Genomic DNA, 25,880 nt, shown 5'->3' on the forward strand with positions numbered 1-25,880 from the left:
TTAAAATTTTTACTTGCAGAAATTGCATGACAAAATATGTTCCATCCATTAATACAATTTAAATAAAGAAATCAATGCTTGGTTAAAACATTACTATCAAGGAAAGTCGAGCAGCTTATTAAAGATGATCAAGAAAGGGGTCAGGCTAGTAATATCATACCTGCCGAGATGAGATTATCATCTTAAATCTGCCTTGAAATGGAAAACATAGTGCTTTCAAACTCAAAGAAAGTCAATCATTGCTATCAACATTACGGTAAGAAGTCTTGCTCAGGCACATGTTTCAACATACAAATCATCACGTGGCTAGTCGACACTAAGGCTTCAATTTACAGGTGTCTTAATTCACCGAAATGAAATGACCCAGCAACCAAAGCCGACATGGAACCAGTAAGCTACCAGCGAGAAGGTTTATTGATAAAGCCTTCCACATCTGATAGGACTGATAGCATCTTGGGAAAATTAAACAAGAGCTCATTTAGCCCTCTTTCTTAGTTGGTTGGTAAGCAGTGGTTACCATGCCGGATTTAGTTCTTGTACAATCATTTGTACGTACAAAATAAGAGAGTTGTGATTTAGAGATGCATCTAGTTTGAGATTCTTATCTGAATACTAATGCAGATTCAGGCCTGGCATCCTAAATCACAGTGAAATTGTGGAAAATATGATATAATCCCAAAGTGCTATATTTACATATACAGCAGTTTTTTTGAGGTGCACCCATTTAGAATCACCGATATGCAGACCTGGCAATCTTGGGAAAATATTTTGAGAACCAAAACAGTGTAACAAGGAGTCTCTGTGGCGTTTGATTTACTGCAGCTAAATTACTTGTTTGGGGTTCGGTAAAATGATTGGTCATACAGCAGAGCAATTCACAATTAAAGTGGTTGTAAATGTTTAAATCTTCAAAATAATCACTCTTCAAAAAGCCAGAAGACTATTACTGACCCTGCTAACAGATGTTTGTCTAAAGGAATCATTTCAACATAGAAGGGAGGAAGTGTTAAATGGACCCTCCCGATTGGTGGACTTCGGCTAACGGCAGGTGGAGGTCATCTTCAGTGTGTGTGGTAAGTATTGTTATGGTGCTGCCTATCCACGTGGAGTCCAGGGCTCGCCGCCAGGCATCAACGGTCTTGCTCAAAGCTTGGACTGCAGTGGTTTCAGGTACTTGTGATAGGACTCGTGAACCTGAAAGCAAAAGGGAAAAATTTGGGTTTCAAGAGTCAGTCGTAAAACAACTCTCAGTGTTTTCCCACACATGTACCTCTGCACTCCCCTAGGACTGTGCAGTTGTTGTGACAGCAGGGCCTCTTAGGTCTAATGATCTCTGGAGCTATGCTGTCGGGAGCCTTATTTTCCTGGCATGTCTCCCAAAACAAACGGGTTTGGGGTGAGAACACTGTCCAAATGGATTTCTATTCCACACAGTTGGATTTTATTTCTATCAACCTATACAGTATGCAACTGCATTTTGCAGGGAGAGAAAACTGTTGGCGGTTGTGTGTGCACAAGTCCAGCAATGGTTACAAGGTTCATAGAGTTCTTGGTGAATGATGACCAACCGACTCTGTAGTACTACTGGGGGGACTTCAAGGCTCAAGCTGGCAAGTGACTGAGAAACGCGGAGGGACAAAGATGATGTTAAAACTAGGGAAGTATTGATCCGATATTCAGTATCAGGTCTGATATTGACCCAAACAGACATAATATACAGTGTGCTGTAATCCGATTCCAAAGTGCATTGCACTGTTGCCTCATAGCAAGAAGGTCCTGGGTTCAATTCCCCGGGGGCGCTGTTGACACTGCTCCGGTGGGTAATCTCCTGATTAGGGTCCTTTCTGTGTGGAGTTTGCATGTTCGCCCCGTGCTCACATGGGGTTTCCTCCATAACATCATAAGAACCGCCACTGAAAACATGCACAACAAACATCGTCTGACCAGCGGGGGACGGCGATGTTGGTCCCTGGGCGCTGTAAGCTGCCTAACGCCCCTGGCCTGCCCTTCGGAGGAAGAAATTGGAGAACACATTTCACAGCCTCAACTAATTGCGTGTGTGTTGGCCGCCGTAGCTGCATGTGTTGTGGTGCACATAGCGCGACGTACCATGAAGACAAGTCGCATGGTAACTAGGCTTGAGCAGATTAATGATTAAATCGGCGATCGACTCCATCGATCACCACTTACATTATGACAGAAGATTTTTTTAATTTTTCTGATACCCCAGGAAAAATAAGAGCATTGAAACGATGTAAGAGCAATTTACTGTGTTCTGAAACTGGAGAGGAGAGAGAGCGGGGCGGAGGCTCTTGCCCTCTCGGCTCAGAGCTGTCGAGTTACCACTTGTGATCGGATCTCACTTCCCCGCTCTATATGCAAATCTGGTGATTAAAATAAAGCAATATATAATATAATCCCATAGAGAAGGATTGAGATTTATTTTATTTCATTAGTTTCTTACTTGTATGGAAAATTAAAAATGTAATCCAAACTCAAAATTGGAACTGAGTTTTTTTTTTATTTCTCATATTTCTCAGTGCGGTGGTCCCGGACTTGCGTGGTGGTTTCCCTGTTATTTTAGATCCAACACATCAACTTCAAGGAATGACTGTTCACTTGCTGCCTCACATATCCCAATCCTTGACAAGTGCTACTGGAACGAGATGAGCAATGTTATTTGTGTCACCTGTCAGTGGTTTTAATGTTAGTGCTGATTGGTGTATGGATTACATTTATCTGCTGTATGATTTATAATATTATATTATTAATGCTGCCTACAATGCAGCCAGGTCATCTTGGAAGGGAGATTCCTCCTTCTGTGACCCCTTCTCATGGTTTATTTTTTTTTTTCCTCAAGGGGCTTTTCTGGGAGTTTTTCCTTGTCCGGATGGGCTGAAGACTAGGGGATGCTGTTGATTTCTATGTGAAATATGGGCTTATAAAGCCGTTTAAGACTGTACCGTGATTAAGGGCTATATAAATAAACTAAACCTGGCTTATGGGCGTGACCCGAAGGATTCTTTGAAAGGTTCTGCTAAATTCTGCCAGAGTGTGAGGTTCCACCTATTGCAAGCCATTCTGACCTTGTACCTTGCACCGCTAGCGATTTCACTATTAACACATGCAGCTACATTCAAGAAAATTTCTGTCTTGCACCTTTTCAAAGATACCATGATAATGCTGGAATAGATGGGGCTAGGGACAGTCCATCAGAAATCACCTGGTGGGGTCCTGTGGTCCGCACCCTCCGCGCCAGAGGGAGCAGCAGCGTACAGAGCAACGCACGGACAAAGCTCATTCACTTGCGCGCACTAAGAGGATGTGTGTCGGAGTAGCATGCAAATAAAAATAAATATGCCTATGAAATAAATCCAGAAATAAACAAGACAATAAATACATAAATGAGTGTATGCCCAACGGACCGGGCTGAGATGCCCCGGAGCAATAACCCTAACCCAAAGTTATCAGATCAGTGTGATCATTTGAACCTGTCCTATACACTGCCTCCAGAGAAGGAACGTTCTCAACCCCGTTCTCCCTCTCCTGTCCGCTCGCTTTATGCAGAATGACGTCATCGGACCTTCCCGGGCGTAAAAGACACGTCTAGTGTCCAAGTGGCTTTTTTAAGAGGTAAAATAATAACATTCAGAATATAAAAGACTTGTCTCTGTAAAGACTGGACATGTTTCAGTTTCTCTCCCCATTTTTCAGAATGTACCCCCCCCCCCAAAAAAAACAAATAATTTACATGAAATAAATATATTTGAAAATCCACTTCTTGTCGTTTACCAATACCATATTCAGATTTGATTTCCCCCCCTACTTAACATGCTTGTTCCGGCAATGTTACTGCTTCCATTCACAACACGGCTGTCCCAGAATTTTCCCGGAAACTATACTAGGTCTTGAGATTGGAAATTGCCGAAACTGATTTCCCGGAATATTGATCCTTGCTCCCATTCACACATGAACCTATGCATGAATGGTTCCAGAACATCGCTGGGATCGCTGGGACGACTGCATGTGTGAAAGGGGCTTAAGAAGGCTGCGCTTTGTCTCCTCTCTGCAGTGTTTATGGATATGATATTTGGAGAGGTTTGGGAGCGTCTGGTTTGGGCACAGAAGAGTGGCATCTCTTCTATTTGCAGATTACGTTGTCGTTTTGGCTTCATCACAGTGTAAGCCCCATTAAAAGGTTTTGCAGCTAAGTATGAAGCAATTGGTATGCAGATCAGCACCTCCAAGGAGGCATGGATCCCTCCCAGAAAGGGATGGCTTCCCCACCACCCGCCTGGCAGGCAGAGTGGAAAAATTGCACCAAGAGCCATAATTTGCCCCAGTACTTTATGTCCCCACCCTCACCTCTGGTTACAAGCTTTCATTAGTGATGTTTCTTCAGATGCGTTGAAGCATTTCAGCACTGAAATTCACCATATAAAATACATCTACCACAACCATTTTCATTATGACTGACCTCAGTGCGGTTGAGAGGTGAGCGACGGGCCCAGTCGAACATGTGCTCGTAGACATTTCCATCGTATCTTCCCAGGGACGAGTTGAGCATCTCGTCACGGTAGTCAAAGGCGTCCATCAGTGCCACAGCGTTGGGCCTCACCTGGGACAGCAGTTCCTTAAGACGAACTGAGACCTGCAGGACCTGGGGCACAGTCAGCAGCCCAACCTGGAATGAGAGGGAGAGAGAGTTTTGAGTTCATTTATTGACATTAAGTTGTTTTTTTACAATGATTGTAATCGTTTTTCCCATGAACAATTAAAATAAATTAAAATAAAATGTGACTCATACCATTTTATGATATATCTATATATATATATATATATATATATATATAACTTTTTATTTTTTTTAATGGTGCAATTAGCATGCCCATGCAGGGAACTTGAGAGGGAGGGGCAGGTGCTCAAAGTTGGGGGGGGGGGGGGGGGGAGGCACATGGAACATTATAAAAATTTAAGCATAACCTGTGTTTATGCCCCAATCTGTGCATTTTCTGTATCAATTTATGGCTGAAATATCTTCATTCATGAAAAAAAGTTATTTTGTGATTTGACTTGGGGGGAACAAATGTACGTGTTTTAAATATTGAGGGGAACCTATCCCCCGCGTTCCCCCCGAAGTCTATGCATATGTGTATCTTGTCCATCATATTCTTCCTACACCTATTCCACCTTTCTTAGTGCAACAACTCGACTAATGAGGATGTGTTCAGAACATGTACCTCATTAATATTCATATCTTGCCCAGAACATAAATCTGCTCCCTGCTTATTGCCTGCACATTCTCTTCTCCTTTTTACTACCGGCTAAATAAAGTAAATTATTCTGGAATATACAACTCGCTACACTATTGTTGCCACGTTCTTCTCTTGCAGTGATTATAAAAAATCATGTCTGGAAAGGAGTTATTGTCTTCTTTTTCCCCAACTAAAATCACAGTGACATCCGCTTAAATATAGTAATTATTTGGACTTATATTTTTCTATTTTATCCAAAATTGAAAATAGGTATGAAAAATAAATAACCACCAAAAAAAATCAAATCAAAGAATTGATTGCGACTGTGTGGACGGGCCTAAATCCTAGTCTTTGATAAAGGTTTGGGACAACATTAGCAACGACACCACTACCTGCAGGAAGTCTCCAGAGTTGTGTGTGATGCCATGCAGAGTGTAGAGCAGAGCCAGAGTGGACAGCACAGAGTGGACCGCAGTGTCTCCGATCTCCCCCAGCTTGGCGGAAAACAGCTTCACCACGACGTAGTGGCAGTGGGCCTGCAGTGAGACAAGCAGCAGCCAAACGTGACTTGGAGCCGTTTCACCCACGCTTTGATTTCAAGATTCAAGAGGTTATTTGTCACATACGGTTTAACATTTAAATGGAGAGGGTTCAAATTTACAGCAATTGGGTTCAGCCTCTAATTTTTACACTTGTTATGATGTATCCTAAGAAAAAATGTGAAAAAATGAATAAATAAAATAATCAAATTAACAACTACGCACACACCCGCCACACACACACAGCAAGTTTTAACGATACTGTGCTACTCTTTTCTTGTTTTAATTCAAGAAATCGATTTATTTTGTTTTATTGATTCCTGATGCTTCGGCAATGTTGTTCGTGTGACATTCAAGCCAATAAAGCAAATTTGAATTGGAAAAGAAAAAATTGAGAGAGACTTTGCTGTGCTTGAAATTGTATACTAATGCACTGCCCACTACATTAATACATACTCAATCAGTACATACTGCATACTGCCTACTTAATGAACGATTAAGTACTGTATGCCATTACCAGCAGAATGTTCACACTCCTCTTATCGCGACTGTATGACGATTACCGGTCCAAACTACAGTTGAATGAAAATTGGTATATAATCAATAATTAGAATAATAATATAGAGTTAATAATCATATAAAGGGTAAATGGAGCATCAAATTTGATGAATTTACTGTTTATCAGACCACAAATGAGACAAGAATTAGGTTGGAAAAACGATAAGACGCCAGAGTTTCTGGGGACCAGGCTTCACTAATTTCTTTCTTCTCCACAGAACCTTCAGGTCTGCTACGTGCAAACCATGCAGGAATTAGCATAACTCCACTACCACCAGTTGCCGCTGCGTACCACTAGTATTTGAGATCTCATTTGGGAGCCAATGGCTTTCACACCCATGGTCCCCAAAGTAAATGTAATGTAAGACTTCTATTAATGGCAGAGTCTCTCATTGTCTAATACTAAGTTAATCAAACAAATACACACTTTTAGAAGTTTAACAATGGACACTTTTGCCCATCAGCCTTAAACGCACCATCTGCAATTTTAATCTCACTCACTCACTCATCCCATGGCCTAGGGGGCCGTAGGGGTGTCATGTTGGGAGCTTGGGCCGTCAGGGATCTCCAGCGCTCACGGTCTTCTGCTGTACTAAGCAGGGTTTGGAAGCTGCAGAGTACAGGTTCTTGTTGTCCAGCACAGGTGGTAACTAATTGTCTGACGTAGTCGTTTTTTCCGGTGTTCATTGTAGGGAATGTGTAGCATCCTTCTATAGCACTTGTTTTCGAAGGACTGTATCCTGCGTTCGGTGTCCGCTGTGAGTGTCCAGCTCACACAGCCATAGAGTAGGGTGGATAGTAGGAGAGAGTTATAGAGTCTGACCTTCACCGGGAAGCTGATGGTGTTGCTTCTCCATATTCTGGCCAGCCTTGTCATGTCTGAAGTTGCTATGCCAATTCTTGATTTTATTTATTTTGCGGAGCTGCCATCTTCACTCACAAGGGACCCAAGGTATTTGAAGTCCTTTACTTCTTCCAAATTTCTTCCAATTTTAATGCCTACAGCAAATTGGCAGTAAATTTAAGACAATTTATGACCTTTATTTTCCTGATTTTAATTTAAGACCCTTTAAGACTTTTTAAGGAGCCGCGGGAACCATGCACGAGCGCGCACACAACACACACATCACTTACATCTGAGGCTCTGACCAGGTCGATGGCACTGTTGTTCCAGGCGTCCTCCTGACTCTTCCGTTTCTGCAACTCCTCCTGGATACTTTTGGCTGCCAGCTCTACAAGCCTGAGCACAGACACACCATCACACATGCTCGCATTGTATTATTATAAAATCTGATTTGATTCTACTCGCCACATCTGGATCTACCAGTTGGTCTCCACTGTTCTAGAAGAAGATGCTCCGAGTGTGAACCCATTGCTGTGGCCTCTCACCCTGCAGCCCGCAGCTTGTAGACCTCCACCAGGCTGGAGAGGTCGTTAATGTCAACAACAATGGGTCTGGAGGAGACGGCGCGGGGTTGCAGCCTCCCCTGCTCCGCCTCGTTCAGGTAGGAGACGATGCCACTCAGGCGCTGGCCGGCCTGGACCTGGCGGTAGCTCTTCATTAGGTACCTGGGGTCAGAGTAGGTAGGCTTTATTTAGAGAATACCTTTCTTAAAAACAGACAAAAAACCATTAATAACATAAAAAACATAAACAGAAATTCCATTAAAGGTCCCATATTATACTCCTTTCAACAAATTTATATAGGTCTCCTGAGGTCCCCAAAACATGTCTGATTTGCTGAAAATACCACTCAAATTATGCATTCTATCCATTCTAACATGCCTCTATCCTGTTCTCTACAGGCTGTTTCAAGGTGTCGCTTTAAAATGCAAATGAGCTGCTGCTCCTCATGCGCCACTCTGAAACTGTTTGTGGCCTGGGGGGGCTCTCTACAGTATAACCACGTTTTCACCCAAAGTACCTGGAACTTTTAGTCCCAGGAACTTTTTTCAAGGAACTGAAAGTTTCCTTCAGCCCGTTGTTTGCTTTCTACCAAGACCTACATGGATTATGCAAATTAGTCAGCTGACATATGAAAAAGTGACATTAATGTCACGTCACAAAGGGACATGGAGATGCTGTGACCCGGTCGCCTTGTACCCCTTTCCCACTGCGCCAAAAACCTGGTAACATACGATAATATCAGGCATTTATCATTAGTTGGAAAAGTAACACCTGGGTTTCAGTCCCGGGTCAAATGACCCTGCAATAGGCACACGTTTTTAAATCGGCTCTAACGTAAACAGGACACCTGGTCCACATGCTAATTTTTGGCCCTTTACCTGCGCCAATGCGGCATGCTCGTTGAAGTTCCAGATATTGGCATATAAATAGACAGGAATATATCCGTGTATCATTCGATCATTTCATAGCCGATTTACAATCCAAAATCAAAATCAGAAGTTGATGACATGTATCCCCGTATGGGGGACCACAAAATGTTTTGAGTGTGGGGACCACAGCAGGGAACCCCTCACTCCCCACCGGGCTCCAAGCCACTCCAGCACTGCCCCAAGCCAGTCTCTGAACCGGAGGAGCATCTCCACTCCCCGCCGCCGAAGGACCAGCGTGCTGCTGGTGCACAGGTGAGGGCATGGATACTCCATGATGCTTCTACTGTAGTGTTGGGCCGTTCTGATTCTGATTCGCGAACCATCCGATTCTTTTGAACGGCTCTTTTGTAGTAAATGAAGGGAACAGAGTCTCGCTGGGTGATGAGACAGTTTCATGTTGTTATTTGTTTAAGTTGCTGTCTTCTCTACAGTCTTTTTTCCCCCCAATCACACTGGAACCATGGCATACAGCGTGTTTGTGACGTTGAACATGACACACCAGAAAAAAAGGAACGCCATTTCTCCTGGCAATGGTAAAGCCGGCAATCGCCTAACTTTAGCGGGTATATCGGTGTTTGAAAAAACCTGGGTATACCCGCTGAAGGTGGGGGCAAACTTATAAAAAATTTGAAGTTTTTGACCAAAACTACGTGTTTAGAACAAGATAAGAACAAATGGATGCGGTGATCTGGGTTCTTGCAGTGCTCTCTGCGCAAGCCCCAGATCTAGAGATAAAATCAGGATCCAGTTTTTTTGTACATGATTCCTGGTCAAGCCTGCCATTTTCATTTCGCCCCTGGCCGCATTTGCAGGTTAACTTGGGAATCTTGTCCATTGCTACTTCGTCATAATCTGCATCAACAAGCTCAAAATGGTTTCACATTGTGATTTTACATCACATGGAATATGGAGGAACGATCTTCACCTGGACGCTCGCTTTAAAGGAAGCGATCGATCGGTGTTGTTCAGTGTCTCTGTAAGTGGACTGTGTTTCCCCATGTAATCTAACGGGAATATTTAACTCCACGGTTTAACATTTATCTACTATTTACAAGTCAAACTCTATCGTACCGAAAATATGTTATGAGATAAAGAAAACACAAAGGAACAGGAATCTGGAAAAATCTAATTTTCCTTCTAGAAAGGTTTTTTCAACTTATTTGGCTGCTCCTGGCCATTTTAGAAATGTGCGACATAGCGGGTTTTGCTGCTGTGGGTCACAAATATGCATATTAGAATTTACCATTGTTAACAATGAGGGGACAACCAGGACTGTTGAGATTCTTATTGTCTGTGTAGTGAGCATACAGTATACATGTGGGTGAGAGACAGAGACACAGGCTAGGTGTGATCAGACTAGTGTGACCAGAGGAATAAGTGTTATCACAGCTCTCATCTGTCTGGACTGGTGTTTCTTACCCTCTAAAGATTCAAATTGTATAAAGTATCAGATAAACACAAACTACAAATACATTTATCTGGTTACTGTGTGGTGTGGGGATGGTGTGGTTTGAGCAGCCACACCTGACCTGTGTCTTGGTAATTGGGCGCCCAGGATCAGAGTGGCTGCATCCCTGTTGCTAGTTGGTTGGTCTAATGAGCAACAGGTTAAATCCCATCCTCACACACACTCAGGAGAGGAGCCTTGTCATGACACTATCTGCTCCTGGCTAATTCCAAGTGGCCCACTCTCCACAATAAATTGGAGTGTCTACAACTCTGTCGCCTGTGTCTCTGTGTCGGATGTCCCTGTATACGCCACTTGGGTGGCGCGTGGTAGGCGAAACTGCCACATACCGTAAAAAAGCTTTTTAACATTCTTTTGTCACATTTTCATTATTAAGCTGAAGTATAACTGCATAGTATCTTAATTACTGAAAATATAAAATGACTTAAAATGACAACCATACTTTCAGTTTCGGCAACCATTAACTGCCATTATCACGCCATTATTGGCACGCTTTTTGGTGCAACTATGGAAAGTCGATATTCGCACACCAGCTGATGGAAATAAGTAGACATTTAGCCTTTCCTTTGTCGACTTGGGGGTGGGGTGGGGAATCTGCTTTAACATTGTACAGCATTAGGAAGGAAATTACGACATTTGACTTGTATGAAAAAAAGACAACGTTTAACATTGCTCTCAAGGAAAGTGCCCAAGTGAGAGTGAACCCCAGGCTTACAGCTGCATGTGTAGTCACCCACCTGGCGGTCTGCAGCATCATGACGGTGTTCTCTCCCTCGTAGGTGCAGGTGGGGGTGAAGGTGACATAGATGTCCGGCAGGGCGCTGCTGCGGGAGTAGCCGTGGCCCCCACAGGACATGCGGCACACCTCAATGCCGGCGTTGGTCGTCCATGTGGTGAAGGCCTTTAGGCCCGCCGACAGGGCGTGGAGCTGAACGCAAAACAGGAACGGTTTAGGAAATGCCTGCTTTGAAGTAAACTCCCAGAGGAAGCACTCATCTGTATTCTTACATGAAGGCAATAACGTGGATCTCTGTACCTCCGGCAGTTCACTCAAGTCACCCTGGCTGATGTCTCCAGTGATACGATGGTAGGTGTTGTTCATGTACTGGCCTACAAAGTGGAAGGCGAAGGCTGTGGCCATCAAAGGAAACAGCTTGTACTGCTGGGTTTGGTAGTCCAAGATCTGGGGCTCAGGGTCTCTGCAACACAACCAAGCACAGAAAATTCCTGTTATCCAATGGAGATCCCACATAGGAAACAAACATCAACATCAAAAAAATGTTTTGTTTGTTTGTTTGTTTTTTGTTAAATCATTATCATTCATTCTTGTGTATGAAGTCTAACCCCGGGCGGAGTTCGGACTGGTGGCGCACGGTGCTGTAGCGTATGGCGATGGTGCAGGCCTTTGAGAGGGCTCGTGCTGACTCCCCTACAATCATGGAGCGGATGAAGACCATGGTGCCATAGGTCAGCTTGGAACTGGGAGGCTTCACGTAGCTGCCGTCTGCCTCCACCTAGTGGACACAACAAACAGGGTCATCCAAAGGGTCAACTTCATGTATGCAAATCAAAAGGGTTTTTTTTCCATTAACACATGGCATATGCAACATTCCTAGGGCCGGGCAATATGAAAAATGTAATGAAAAATAATGAAAGCAATAATTATAGGGAATAAACTCATGATAACGATTGAATTTTATGTCATGATATCTGCAAGAGGATTCAAAACTTTAACCATGTTAAAGACTGTAAGGTCATTGAAGGTATTGTGTCGGCGTTTATTGTTTTTCCAAATAAAACTACCTCACCCTAGGCTCGGACAGATTTACTATTAAATCGTCAATTGGCGATTGACTCCATTGATTGGGATTGATATTGATGACAGACGATTTTTTTTTCAATTATCCGCCAGGAAAACTCAGAGCAATGAAACGGTGTAAGTGCAGTTTACCATGTTCTGAGACTTGAGCAGAGAGGGAGGAGAGGGAGGGAGGGAGGGAGTGAAGGCTCTTCCCCTATCCGCCCAACGCTGTCAAGTAACCACTGGTGATCGGGTCTCACTGCACCTGCACCATGCGCACCGGTTCCCCACTCCCATGGCTGTTTTTTTATTTTAGATCTATCCATTTCTGTTTGTTTCCTACATGTATTAAACAATTTATTTATTCATATATTTATTTTAAAACACGACTCAGTTAAGTGGACAGTCCCGTTACAAAAAAACCCCTGTGTCCCCACTGTCGAGATCCCCGTTGCCAGGACTTAATTCAGTAAAAACTCCATGTTTTTTTGTCAATACTTTACTTGTAAACAATGAATCCTGCACTTCTTTTCTATGTGCACACAAGTGGGTGCACCCCCCACCTTCCCGATAAGTTGTCAATTTGAACTTAGCATTGCCCAAGCCTACCTCACACTGCGCATAGTTGCTGTTTTATCAATAATTCTCAAAATTTGTATCGCAATATGATGACAGCTAAATTTGCCGACAATATACGAACTACTAAGTGTATTGAGTGTATTAGTTTGGTGACACAACGAATGAAAGATCCCCTTCGCTCCATCGCTTTATCCCTTGCTCACCTTGGCGTATTTCATGAGCATGTTCTCTCGTGGAATTCTCACGTTCTCCAGCTTCAGGTAACCATTGTCAACCTCATCAAAACCAAACTTGGGGCCAATGTCTCCGACCACGATCCCTGAGAGAGAATGTTAGAAGGGAGATAAATGAGATTCAACACTAAACTTACCACAGTGTGGAGACGTGATGGCCAACAGACCGACAGAACCGCGCGTTACCTGGCAGCGTCTTGTGTGTGCTCATGCATCGGATGGGGACGATGAAGGCGTGCAGGCCGTGGCATTTGCCGTGCGTGTGGAGCTGGGCTAAAACTATAGCATGGTTGGACGTCTTTCCAACTGCACACAGAGGAAGAGAGAAATGGGTTTGCGGTGAATCAATATGGATTACCAATCCTGATTCATTCGAGAGCAAAAGAGGAGACAGAACAAGCTCAACCACAGCCATTTTGGTAAAGTCAACAATTATTCTATAATCACCTATTGATAGATTCCATAAGTATTTGTCAGCAAATGTTAGAAATTTTAGGACTTTAAATTTTCATTTCCATCAGTTTAGTTGAGGCAAATTAATTGTCAACCCAAATTTGAATGTTCTGAATTGCCAATAAATGGCATTTCATATGGTGGATATGCATTATTTAACTGTCGTAGACTTCGACTATAATAGTATAAATTTATGTGGCTCTAGGGCCTTGAGGCTTTCACTAAGTGTCAGAAATGTCACTATGACAAAGGTCACATTCTAAATTAGCATGATCACATATGGATAATCTAACAAAATCTTTAACACTTTAAGGCTGGCTCAGCCAATCAGAACCAAGGTAAGAAACGCTGCTTTAAAATTAAATAAGAGTTGTAGTTGAGGGTGTGGTTACTTACGTCCCCCAGGCCACCATTTGATGGAGCTGACTGTCGGACTGTTCATGACGAACTCCTGGGTTGCCGGATCATATGTGGCGGTGGTCTCCAGCCCTCGAAGATGGGTGCCTGGGGTATCATACCAAGATCCAGACATGCAAACATGTGGACACATTTATAGAAATGGGGTTATTCACAGGCACAAAGCAAACACCCAACAAACTTTTAAACAAGCTACTAATTTCTAAACATGCTAAAAAACATTTCTAAAACGCTGTACAAGCTGAAATACATTTTGCATGTATATAGATTTCTGAAAACATTGGTTTCCTAGCAAATTTTAATAAAGGCCGAATTGATGGACAAAATCCAATGGTTGACCCCCTCGCTGATTTTTGACATCTCTAAAAACGATTAATTTATTTATAAAAAGGCATATGAAGCCTTCACTCAATACTGCCAGAAGGACTACTATAATACTTTCAAGAGGAAGTATGAATGTAGGTTTTTGACAGATCTCAGTACCAACCATAAAGTTTAGAAAAAACAATGCCAAAGCTCAAGAAGTCATTTAGAGTGACACTTCCAGGGTAAACATGGAAGGCTTTCACTCTGCCCGTTCTGTACCTTATTTGTTGCCATGTTATGAGTTTATGACTATTATATATGACTATATACGTGATTTAGTTTGATGCATCTAAACATCCAACACAACGCCCCATAGGCAAGACGAGTGTAAATTTCTATACAATGATTGCAAATGTTTGCTACAGAGATGGATTCCTGGCAAAATCTGACAAAGCGATTTGTTGACTGAATATCCTTCTACCACTATCCATTTTGCATAGTTTATTAGTATTATTTTTTCTGAACCATTGCTACGTCTGTCTTTTTCTTACAAAAACAAATGCAATCACCACCCTGGAGTTGAAGTAGATCTTCGTGACGCGAGGCATTGAGGAGATGAAGCTTTCGGGAAATGCAGTCTGGGGCCCACTTTTCCAAAACTCCTCGTAGGGGCTTAAAAACCCAATCCATATTTTGACGCCAACCTCTCACTATGGCAAATGAATGGCTGACGCACAATCTTGTCTGTCACTCCACATCCTTGAACCCTGTCCGTGCACAGTGCAACGATGCAAAAAGCGTTGGTCCCTGAATTAGACCACTGGTTATTACCGTGTCCGATCTCAGTCTGAGCATAAGTGCCGATGATCTCCAGATTCCAGGCAGGCATGAAGAAGCGGTCCATCTGCTCTGGGGTGGCCTGGTTGAGCAGCGTAGGCAGGAACATCCCCAGATGGAGATCCAGGGGCTCAGGTCTGCCACGGTGCACACAGCTGGACCGTGGAAGACGGGCAGATGGCACAGAGAAGCAAGAAGGAAGATAGTACAGCACATGGCAAGAAGAATTATTTTTATTTAAGGAAATCAAGGTAGAAGAAATGGGAGAAAGTGGTGAAGAGTGAAGAATGGATGAAGTTTATTTGCAGGTGTTCATATTGTTGGTTCAAAGGTAGGGTCGGGGACACGGATTAAGAAAATGCCAGCCAACAGTGGACAAACGGGTGAATGACATGACAATTGTCTGAGCAGGTCATGCAATTGATGAAAGGTGGTAGATTCCAGATGATAGTGAAGAAAAGTCACATTTCATTATTTGAAAAAAATGAATTCATTTAAATTAAATTCATTTAACGGAAAGTGACTATTTTCTTCAATTTCTTTATTTATTATTAATTATTTTTAAAGGTAAAAGCATTTTGTATTTGTGATCAAGTATTGGAGGCATGACAACCTGTCATCACCGGTGCAGTAAATAATTAAAAGCTTTAAATTAAAAGTGTGAAAATCTCTATGCCATCCTGATCAAGACCAATACACCACAGTGTATTCCTCTCCAAACTCTTGAAAAGAAATGTAACGACTTTGGAAGATTGAAGCGTTGGTTTTAGGCAGTTTAGGTTACAACGTGGGCAGTGGCTGAAGAGGTTTTGGGCGTTTTGAATGGGATTGACCTTTGCTCAATGTTCAGCCTAACCTGACATATTAAATAAACGTTAATCTATTGCGGTGGACCAAGGGGGCGGGGCCAAGCCGCTGCTGCAGACAGGCGGTGCAGTCTCCCATCCTGGTGCCGCTCAGCTGCTGGGGATCAGCCTAATCAGCGGAGGGAGTCCACTGATTCGCTTGATCCCCAAAACAGGAAGTTATAGTTGTGTGTGTGTGTCCCCAGTAGGGATTAGCGTGCAGGCAAATGATCAGACATGGACAGCGGGAGATCACGGAAGTGGGGATCCACAGATCCACCTGAACTATTTGTATATATCGGCCTGAGTTTCCTTTTTGGCCCACAATCCACATTTATTCAAAAAGGACTTGTTAATAAACACGCCAACTAGTGCTTGTTTCGCCTCCACCTGCCTCCTCATTCCTCATTCCCTGACACTGAGCCAGAACACACCTTCACATCTATCAGTAAGTAAATGTTCCTATGACTGCAGCATGGTCGCACACAGACGCAATAGATACTTACCTCAACCTCAACTTGCCTGTGTCTTAGCAGGACAAAATCCCTCAGTCGCTTTGGCCTAAATTCTCCTCAAGTACAGAGGTAATGGCCTCTCAGATAACAATTAAACATTCAAAAGCTGAAACTCAATCTCTCAGTCTTCACACCATAGTTTGTCATACTGTCTTCTTTTTCCAAGCCAGAAATTGAGTGAACAGCAGCAAATGCTTTGTTTTGTACAGTCTCATCCGGTTAGCCGGGCACATGGCACCTCACCTGAATTTCTGAATATATTGTGTTACATTTGAGATCAGTTGAGATCTGTCAAATACCCACGTTATCCCCATCCACAGATAAAACAATTTAACTTTACATACCATCTCAAATAAGCCTCATCCCCTTGTTTAAGAAAAAATAAAAAAAAAATCTGAATTTGCTTTCCAATTTGGCACATCTTCAAAAACAGAAACACAAAAGCCAGGAGGGCAACAGCAAAACATTGAGTGACTTGTGGTTGCACTGGTTGTACGTCTACACTCAAGGACTGACCGTGTCCCATCTCAGTTTGCGCGTACGTGCCCAGGGCCTTCAAGGACTCGGCCAGAGGGAGCCATTTCTTGGACTGCTCAGGGTCGCACTGGCTGTACAGTGTCAGGAGGAACATGACGAAATGTAGACCAAACGGCTCGATGTTGTTTCCCAGCAACACTCTGGGTGACAAGAAGGTAAGAGGTGTTGAACCGACATTCAGGTTTGTTCTTTTGTTTTGAGGAGTCCTCCAAAGATTCTGCCGTTTACATACAATCTGCAAGTCTGTTACATCAATATTTATCTCTGCGAGGACTGTGTATTGGATGAGGTTACAACAAGAAGACTTAGACTTCAAAAAATTTAGAACAGTTATACAAATATCTGGTAGTATGTAGTGTATTTACTCATTAAAATAGTTATAAAATGCCAACTATTTGTCATTGTTATATTATTTGCAAGACGTCTACATTTCACACTGGACATTAGCATATTAGTATGTCCAGCGTCTTGATTCTTCATGTTTGTAGCCAGTTTATTCCTGTTGAGGATCACAATTCTTTCAGAATGATAAACATTTGCTGAGTTCTTACCCTGTTTTAGACCTACCTACTATGGTATTTTAAACATTTTTTGGATACATAGCGCTAGAAATGTATTAAGTGCTAAACCAAAATAAGCATCACAGAGAACAACAGGGAAGTTTTGCTTGTTTGGTTGCCACCATACAAGAGAGAAACTAGAGAAAAAAAATATGGAATTGCTCCACAGCTTGAACCACGTGCACCACTTTACAATGCAAATGGCCGCTACTCCACAGCCATGGGGCTCATCTTGGGTCAGGAGCGCACGTAGACAACAGGAAAATCTTGATATTCTCACAAAGCAATTTCATCTTTTATTAGCAGCTCAGAGTGATCCAAGAAGTATGAGCCATTATTATTATACTTAACACACCTTCGACAGACTAAAAACACTATTTCCCTTTTACGCAACATGAGACTCCGCTTTAATCTCATGGTGACATTTGCCCTACTTAGGAGGCTATGGCTCTGCCCTCCTGCAGTTCACAATTTGTTTACGGGAGAACTTTACAACAATATGGCAGACTGCCAATTGCCTGACTCTTGGGCCATAGTCCAGCTTACTCAGTTAACCGGGACTGACACCAAGTGATCATTCAATTCTGATCAGTACATTTTTGGTAATGGGACACTGAAATGGGGATTTCAAGTTAAATATGCGATTTTTGCACTTCTTTAGCCTCCTGAGACCATTACCTTTACCGCATGGTCCAATAACTATATGCAATGGACAGAATGATTTCTAATCAGATTAGATTGTAAAGTGTACTTCGGAACATTTCCTCAAACATAGCTGCATTCAACACCTTTTTTTCCCCTTATCTGAATTGGTTCTTTTTTTATCTTTCTTTCTATCGATTTGTGTTAGTCCTAGTGGACTATGTGATCTGATACCCAGAAGCAGTGCCGTTGCACAGTATTACGGCAAAAAATGTGGCACAGGCTCTTTCAGGTCATCTCCCGCAACAAAGTGCACTGGTCGGTCGGGACTTCCTTCAGAATCCCGACCGACCAGGAACACATGGCTGAACCCCATGTTTGCGGTACGGGGGTTCCCCAGTCCTCCACGGGATTTTCCCCCTTTGAGTTACTGTTCGGCAGGAGACCTCGGGGGATGCTCGACCTGATTTAGGAAAACTGGCAGGAAGATCCCAGCACCAGTAAAAAACAAGGTCCAGTACGTCCTGGACCTGAGAGCAAAGCTACAAGCCTTAGGGCAGGAATCATGGGACAACTTGCTCCAGGCCCAGGAACGTCAGCGCCGTCTGTATGACAGGGGGGGGCTAGGTTAGGACAATTCTCACCAGGAGACAAGGTGTTAGTATTACTCTGTACGTCCAGCTCGAAATTACTGGCAAAGTGGCAAGGGCCCTTCGTGGTCACGACACCTTGGGGAGGTCGATTGAGGTCAAACGCACGGACGGGGGGGTCTGCCTAAATGTGCCACCTAAACCTGCTAAAACAATGGAGGAAAGGCGTGCCCGTGGCACTGGCCACAGCGACGTTGAGAGGGACAAGTTGGGGCCGGAGGTTCCAAAGCCAGCAGATCGCACTGCGGCCCTTATAAGTGACTCCCTCCCGGCCAGAGCACAAATGTCGTGGCGCTGCAGCAGCGCTTTGCCAACATGTTCTCTCCCCTGCCCGGCCGTACGCCCCTCATACTCCACCATGTGGAGAAGACCCTGGGGATAAAAGTGCGCTCTCGGCTGTATCGCCAGCCCGAAAACAAACAGAAAATAGTGCAGGCGGAATTAGAGGCCATGCTGGACATGGGGGTAATAGAGGAATCTACGAGCGAATGGTCCAGCCCCATCATGCTATTGGGTAAGCCTGACGGGTCAATGCAGTTCTGCGTAGATTACCGGAAGGTGAACGCGATGTCAATGTTCGATGCCTACCTGATGGCCCGCGTCGACAGCCTTCTCGACCAGTTAGGTACGGCTCGTTTTTTTTACGACACCAGATCTAACAAAGGGCTTCTGGCAGATTCCCTTGTCCCAGCAGTCCAAGGAAAAATCGGCCTTCTCCACTCCGCAAGACCAATTCAGAGTGGTTCCATTCGGGTTGTTTGGTGGGGGGGGGGGGACTGCTCCGACCGCAGTTAGATAAGACCGCCGCGGTCGGAGCAGCGGTCTAAGGAGGTTAAGCAGTTTTTGGGGCTGGCCGGTAACTATAGAAGGTTTGTGCCGGAATTTGCAGCACTATCCAGCCCCTTGACTGACTTGAGGCGAAAAGGTACGGTCCAGTAGATCCGGTCAAGTGGTCAGAGCTGTGCCAGCAGGCATTTGTCAAATTAAAGGCAGCTCTCTGTGGGGAGCCTGTACTGCATACCCCTAACTTTGCTCTTCCTTTCTGTCTGCAGTCGGATGCGTCAGACAGGGGGCTTGGAGCCGTTCTGTCCCAGGAAGTCAAGGGTGTGGACCGGCCTGTGCTGTACCTAAGCTGGTAGAGCGGGAGACGAGGTACAGCACCATAGAAAAATAATGTTTAGCGATAAAGTGGGCAGTAACCACCCTCCGCTATTACCTACTGGGTAGGGCTTTCACCTTCTTTTCAGACCATGCCCCACTACAAGGCTCCACCCCATAAAAGACACCAAGGCGCAGATCACCTGGTGGTATCTGGCCCTACAACCCTTTAACTTCGCTTCGGGGGGTGGTTTGCTGTCAGCCGGACAGTTCCCGGCCTAAGTGCGACGGTGGGGGTATGTGGTGGACCAAGGGGACGGGGCCAAGCCACTGCAGACAAGCGATGCAGGCTCCATCCCAGGGCTGCTCAGCTGCTGGGGATCAGGCCAATCAACGGAGGGACTCGCTGATTCGCCTGATCCCAAAACAGGAAGATATAATAGTTTGTGTGTGTGTGTGTCCCCGCAGTAGAGATCGGCGTGCCTGTGAGTCAGACGGGACTGGGTGAGTCAGCCCGACAGGCAAGCGTCGGACACGGACACGGACAGCGGGAGATCAGACTATTTGTATGTTGGCCTGCGAGCCCCTGAGTTTCCTTTTTGGCTCACAAACCACCGTTGATTTAAAAAGACTCAACAATAAACACGCCAACTGGCGCTGTTTCACCTCCGCCTGCCTCCTCATTCCCTGGCTCTGAACCAGAACACACCTCCACAGCAGCATATAATAAAATATATGGTAGATGATTCTCATTGTTAGACATCTCCAAAACAGCTGTTGTTAAGATCTACCTACCTACGACTTTTTTTTTGTCTTCAATACCACCAGAGTGGAGCTGCAAACGCTACGCCCACTGTGACTTTTTGTGACTTCTATCATCTACTACATTATGTGTTCTTGTTTTTGTGATGGAGAAAAGTAGATTTGTATATTTAGGCACTACCATCAATTTAAGTAAGAGAAGCGTTTGATTTAATTGTTTATATTAATGCCTGCTAGTACCCATTTAGAATTAACATATGTTGCTACTTTAGACAGACTACAAGAGAATTCCCATTTAAGTCTGGAATGTGCAAGTCTCAGAGTTGTGGAACACCACTAGCTGTTATTTTACCTTAGGTACACATCGATTAATCAATCCCATGCCCCACTATTTATCCTCTCAACCTGTCTCTTGTGTCTTAACCCTCTACTCTCGTACCTCTTGAAGCTGTAGATCTCATCGGGGTCTGCGATGCCATACTCGCGGATCTTCAGGATAATCTGGGCGCTCTTTTTAACCGCACGGTCGTAGCGCTCGCTGCGGGACAGGAAGTTGAGATCCTCATGTTTAAAATCTGGGTCATTGATAACCAATGACTCTGCAGGGGACAGTAAAACAAAAAATGGTTAAGAAAATAAATCTGTTCAGGCAAGGCGTGGAAAGTTTATTTCTATCACACATTTCATTACAAGAGTCTACAGCCTGCTGGGCATTTTATTTAGTTGAACAATCTCATTTGCCAAACTTCAACATCAAGAATTCTTTGTTGAAAAATAATTTTTATGACACTTTTGACGTCTGAGTCAACATTCAGACGGTTGATACCTGACATTTTATGAATCGTAAGCCACTAGACTGCCAATATAAATTAACTTTTTCTTTAAAGTTTTAGTATTTATTTTAATTTTATTATCCCTAGAGAATGGTTATTATATAGCGTATTGTAGAGAGTCTGTCTTTGTATGTATTTTAGCGTCGGAGCTAAAAGATGGAAGGTAGATGAACAAGTGACAGTTCAAATAAAACAAAGTTCACAAACTGTTTTAGGACACTTTTATTAACCAAACAGATAAAAGCTGTGGAAAAAGAGGATAAGGATTCATTTTATTATTCAACAACTACAGTGCTCTCGGTCATTCCAAAATGTTAATAAACCTGAATATTTAAGAAAGTAAAAGTGAGGTTTTGGCTTTCTTAGGATAATATCTGTGTGCAGAATTATTGGGCAACTCCACTTTTCTCCACTATCGATCGGCTGATAAATGCGCCCCCGCCCACTTCCACCACAGCAGTCAGCCAGGAAATGTGAGGCGTTTGCGTTCTTCTTTGAGGATAAAATAACCATGATCAGAGCGAGCATCAATCTCTTGAACTTTGAACCCCTGACGTAAAGTTAGACAAGATCAGTCAATCTCACAGAAAAGAAGTAGCCATGAAGGATTTCGCCTGCATTACACTGTCAGACCTCTGCAAGACTTGACGAATGTAGCTCAGCCACCTCCTGCCTTGACCCTATACCAACGGCATTCTTAAAGCGGGTATTTGATAGTGTCGCGAGTCACGTCCTGATGATCATAAACATGTCACTTCAAACTGGCATCTTTCCAGACGCCTTCAAAACAGCTGTGGTGAAACCGCTACTAAAGAAGGCCAATCTAGATGTGAACTAATTGAAAAACTATAGGCCAATATCCAATCTTCCCTTCATCAGGAAGGTACTCGAGAAGATAGTTTCAGTACAAATAAACTCTTTTCTCAAAGAAAATAACATTATGGAAGAATTACAGTCAGGCTTTAGAACAAATCACAGCACAGAAACTGCCCTCACTAAAATAGTTAGTGATCTCAGGCTGAACGCTGATGCAAATAAGGTCTCAATCCTTGTCCTGCTAGATCTGAGCGCAGCATTTATACACAGTTATACTTCTCGGCAGAACCAAATGACACTGTAGCCATACAGTCCATCACAAACTGTTTTCTAGCGATAAATAAGTGGATGAGCAATAACTTCCTGAAGCTAAATGAAAACAAAACAAATCCTTCTGATTGCCCCCCCCCCCCCCCCCAAAAAAGGGACATGCTACTTAAAAACCTAGGGAAACTGGCACCCTGGGTCAAACCTGAGGTTACAAGTTTGGGTGTCATTCTAGACTCCGACCTAAGCTTCAAGTCCCATATTACACTAATCTCTGTCGCAATGTAGCTGAATGTTATTCTCCCTTGTAAGTCGCTTTGGATAAAAGCGTCTGCCAAATGACTAAATGTAAATGTAAATATTAACAAGGTGACGAAAGTTTAATTTTTTCACCTTAGAAATATAGCAAGAGTAAGACCTTTCATAAACCAAAAGGATTCTGAAAAGCTGATTCACGCCTTTGTATCAAGCCGGCTTGACTACTGTAATGCACTTCTCACTGGCCTTCCCAAAGTAACTACTGAAAGGCTTCAGCTCATCCAAAACTCGGCTGCCCCGACTACTAACTAGAACTAAGAAGAGAGAACACATCACCCCTGTCCTGGCTGCCTTACACTGGCTTCCAGTTACATCTAGAGTAGACTTTAAGGTCCTTCTCCTCATATATAAAGCTCTAAATGGGCAAGGACCAGAATACATCACCAACTCCCTTACTAACTATGTGCCCCCAAGAGAGCTACGATCATCTACTGCTGGCCTGTTAGAAGCACCAAGTAATACACAGAAGAAAATCAGGAGTGCAGCCTTCGAAACTTATGCCCCAAAGCTTTGGAATGCACTACCTATAGATATTAGGAAAGCCGGCTCGTTTGCCATCTTTAAAAGAAAACTAAAAACACATCTATTCACTCTAGCCTACAACTAGAGCTCTCCTGCACTGCTATTTCCACTGCACTGTTATTTCCTATCGGCTGTACCTACGGTTTTATTGCTGCACCTACTGTACCTAGTAGGCCTACCTAGACTTTTATTGTTTTATAACAATAAAAATAATGAATAAAATAAAAGCTCACACGCAATATGGGGTCCACGCCGAGTAAGGAGAAACCAGATATGCAATCTCAATATGCAAATGAGAAGTAGACTAGACACAGACTGAGGGACAGTTTGTTGCTTTAAAATATATGTATAGGCCACAAATCTTTAGGTGTCTAAATTAGTAGACATCGACTGCGGAAACTGTGCTTTGGCTTGTTTTTAATAATTCTTATGATTAATGTTTTTGATTTTGAATCTTCTAATTCTTATGATTAATGGCTTGATTGTATATGATTAATGGCTTGATTTTAATCTTTTACTCTCTGATTAATGTTTAAATCTTTTACTTTCTAATGCGCTGTTGTACAGCACTTTGAGTTGCATTTATTGTTGGAAAGGTGCTATATAAATACATTTTTACTTACTTACTTACTTACTTACTTAGAAACTATTAGTGTGCAGAATTATTATGCAACTAAAAGAAAAATGTTCCCATCTCACTTGTTTATTTTCATCTGTTAAAGTGAGAATAATAAACAAACAACTCAAAATGTACAAATAAACATTCTGACGTTTAAAAAAGATAAATCACTGACCAATATAGCCACCCTTCTTTTCAATAACAGTAATAAGCCTTCCATTCATGGAGTCAGTTTCCTGATCTGTTGACGATCAACTTTTTGTGCAACAGCAACCACAGCCTCCCAGACACTGTTCAGAGAGGTGTACTGTTTTCCTTCACCGTAAATGTCCCATTTAAAGAAGGGCCCACAAGTTCTCAATAGGGTTTAGGTCAGGTGAGGAAGGGCGCCATGCCATTATTCTTTCATCTTTAAGGCCTTTACTGGCAAGCCAGGCAATGGAGTACTTCGATGCATGCGATGGCGTATTGTCCTGCATAAAATTCATGGCCTTCTTGAAAGATGCAGACTTTTTCCTGTAACACTGCTTGAAGAAAGTGTCTTCAAAAAAACTGGCAGTAGGTTTGGGAGTTGATTTTGAGTCCTTTTTCAACGCGAAAAAGGTCCAACTAGCTCATCTTTAATAATGCCAGCCCATACCAGTACCCCACCTCCACCTTGCTGGCGTCTGAGTTGAAGTGGCGTTCTGTGCCTGTAACTGATCCAGCCACGGGCCCATCCATCTGGTCCGTCAAGAGTCACTCTCATCTCATCAGTCCATACAACATTTGAAAAATCTGTCTTCAGATATTTCTCGGCCCAGTCTTGACGTCTCAACTTATGTGTCTTGTTCAGTGGTGGTCGGGTTTCAGCCTTCCTTACCTTAGCCATGTCTCTGAGCACTGAACACCTGGTACTTCTGGGCACTCCAGGTGGGTTTCAGTTCTGGAATATGACAGCACTGGAGGATAATGGGTTCCTGGAAGCCTCACGTTGGATTCTTCCCAAAGCGTTGGCAGTTCATTTGCGTCTTTTTTGTCTCAACACGTTTCTTGTGACCCTGTTGACTATTTGCAACAAAACGTTTGACGGTTCTGTGATCACGCCCCAATATCTTAGCAATTTCAAGAGTGCTGCATCCCTCTGAAAGACTTTTTTTTACAGTGTTTGACTTTTCAGAGTCATTCAGTCAGTCTCTTTTTTGGCCCATGTTGCCTGAGGAGAAGAAGCTGCCTAATAATTTTGCCCACCTTGATATAGTGTTCGAGTGTTATAGAGTGTTAGGCCACACTCTCCCTCGTTACAGAAATACACATCACCTGATGTGCTTTAATCCAATAAGCATTCAAGTTTAAACAGCTTGGAGTTGGAAAATATGCATTAAAATGATTATATGGTCAAAATACTCACTTGCCTGATAATTGTGCACACAGTGTACGTTTAGCTTCACCTCACGTTAGGAAGAGTTTACGTAGCCTAGGTTAGCCCGTTAGCCTGTACGTAGCATCACTACATTACCCGACGAGTTTGTTTTAGTGGAGAAACAGGAGAACATGCTTGGTGTAACTTCTCCAGCACAGCCATGTTTTCTCACCCGACACGCAGCACAGAAGAAGCCACAGCCACACTCTCACCAATCTCTCTCCTCCTCTTGGTCTTCTCGGCTGCTCCGTCCAGGATGTGGGTGAGCTTTTCCACGTCAAACGAGGCGCCTTTCCTCTCTTTTGAAATGTCAGGATTCATGTTTTTGGGGTTTTTTTTTCCACGTTCCAAACGTGCCAAAATGCGCCAGGAGGAGAGACGTGAAGCGGTGCTGCGTAACCTTCCACCTGAGCGAGGCTACGTGTTGTCAGCTACTGTAGTGCAGCGGTGTCACGGGTTGCCATATCGTGCGAACGTCTCCAGCACCACAATTATAATATATTATAATGTAATATTATATATTATAATAGCAGATCGCTCCAAAGCCGAGGGGCCCTGACAGAACAGGCACAGTCAAGTTCAAGAGATTATTATATGATATATATATGTGTGTGTGTGTGTGTGTGTGTGTGTGTGTGTGTGTGTGTGTGTGTGTGTGTGTGTATAAATAGAGCTTGAATTAGGTGAGATTCCATCAACTGGATTGGGGAAA

At 43.4% G+C, this 25,880-nt stretch overlaps 1 protein-coding gene across 4 annotated transcripts; it reads right to left on the reverse strand.

Moving 5' to 3' along the window:
• acox1 (acyl-CoA oxidase 1, palmitoyl) lies at positions 1–25,585 on the reverse strand. 4 transcript variants are annotated; one of them, XM_079999674.1, is made up of 14 exons: positions 25,381–25,585; positions 20,831–20,990; positions 14,777–14,937; positions 13,619–13,726; positions 12,956–13,075; positions 12,740–12,855; positions 11,501–11,670; positions 11,193–11,355; positions 10,894–11,084; positions 7,742–7,921; positions 7,487–7,592; positions 5,648–5,791; positions 4,478–4,684; positions 1–1,194 (listed from the first exon to the last, which is right to left on the reverse strand). In XM_079999674.1, the coding sequence occupies exons 1-14, from the start codon at positions 25,487–25,489 to the stop codon at positions 1,144–1,146; spliced, it is 1,986 nt and encodes a 661-aa protein (XP_079855800.1). In that variant the 5' UTR covers positions 25,490–25,585; the 3' UTR covers positions 1–1,143. The 4 variants fall into 4 exon arrangements, with proteins under 4 accessions (XP_079855800.1, XP_079855801.1, XP_079855803.1 ...); XM_079999675.1 differs by lacking the exon at positions 14,777–14,937 and adding an exon at positions 16,659–16,819; XM_079999676.1 differs by lacking the exon at positions 1–1,194 and having other exon boundaries at positions 4,490–4,684; positions 7,487–7,584.
• Between the last annotated feature and the right edge of the window lie 295 nt (positions 25,586–25,880).

Source organism: Zeus faber (genome assembly GCF_960531495.2).
Source record: "Zeus faber genome assembly, chromosome: 4".
Classification (NCBI taxonomy): domain Eukaryota; kingdom Metazoa; phylum Chordata; class Actinopteri; order Zeiformes; family Zeidae; genus Zeus; species Zeus faber.

What these genes read in the sequence shown, in the direction of transcription:
- acox1 (XM_079999674.1), bottom strand. Translation starts at nt 25,489, where the DNA reads ATGAATCCTGACATTTCAAAAGAGAGGAAAGGCGCCTCGTTTGACGTG. An exon ending in TCAGACTGAGATCGGACACG is followed by an intron (nt 13,727 to 14,776) that starts GTAATAACCAGT and finishes ATGATACCCCAG; the next exon opens with GCACCCATCTTCGAGGGCTG. An exon ending in CACCTCTCAACCGCACTGAG is followed by an intron (nt 1,195 to 4,477) that starts GTCAGTCATAAT and finishes TTTTGCTTTCAG; the next exon opens with GTTCACGAGTCCTATCACAA.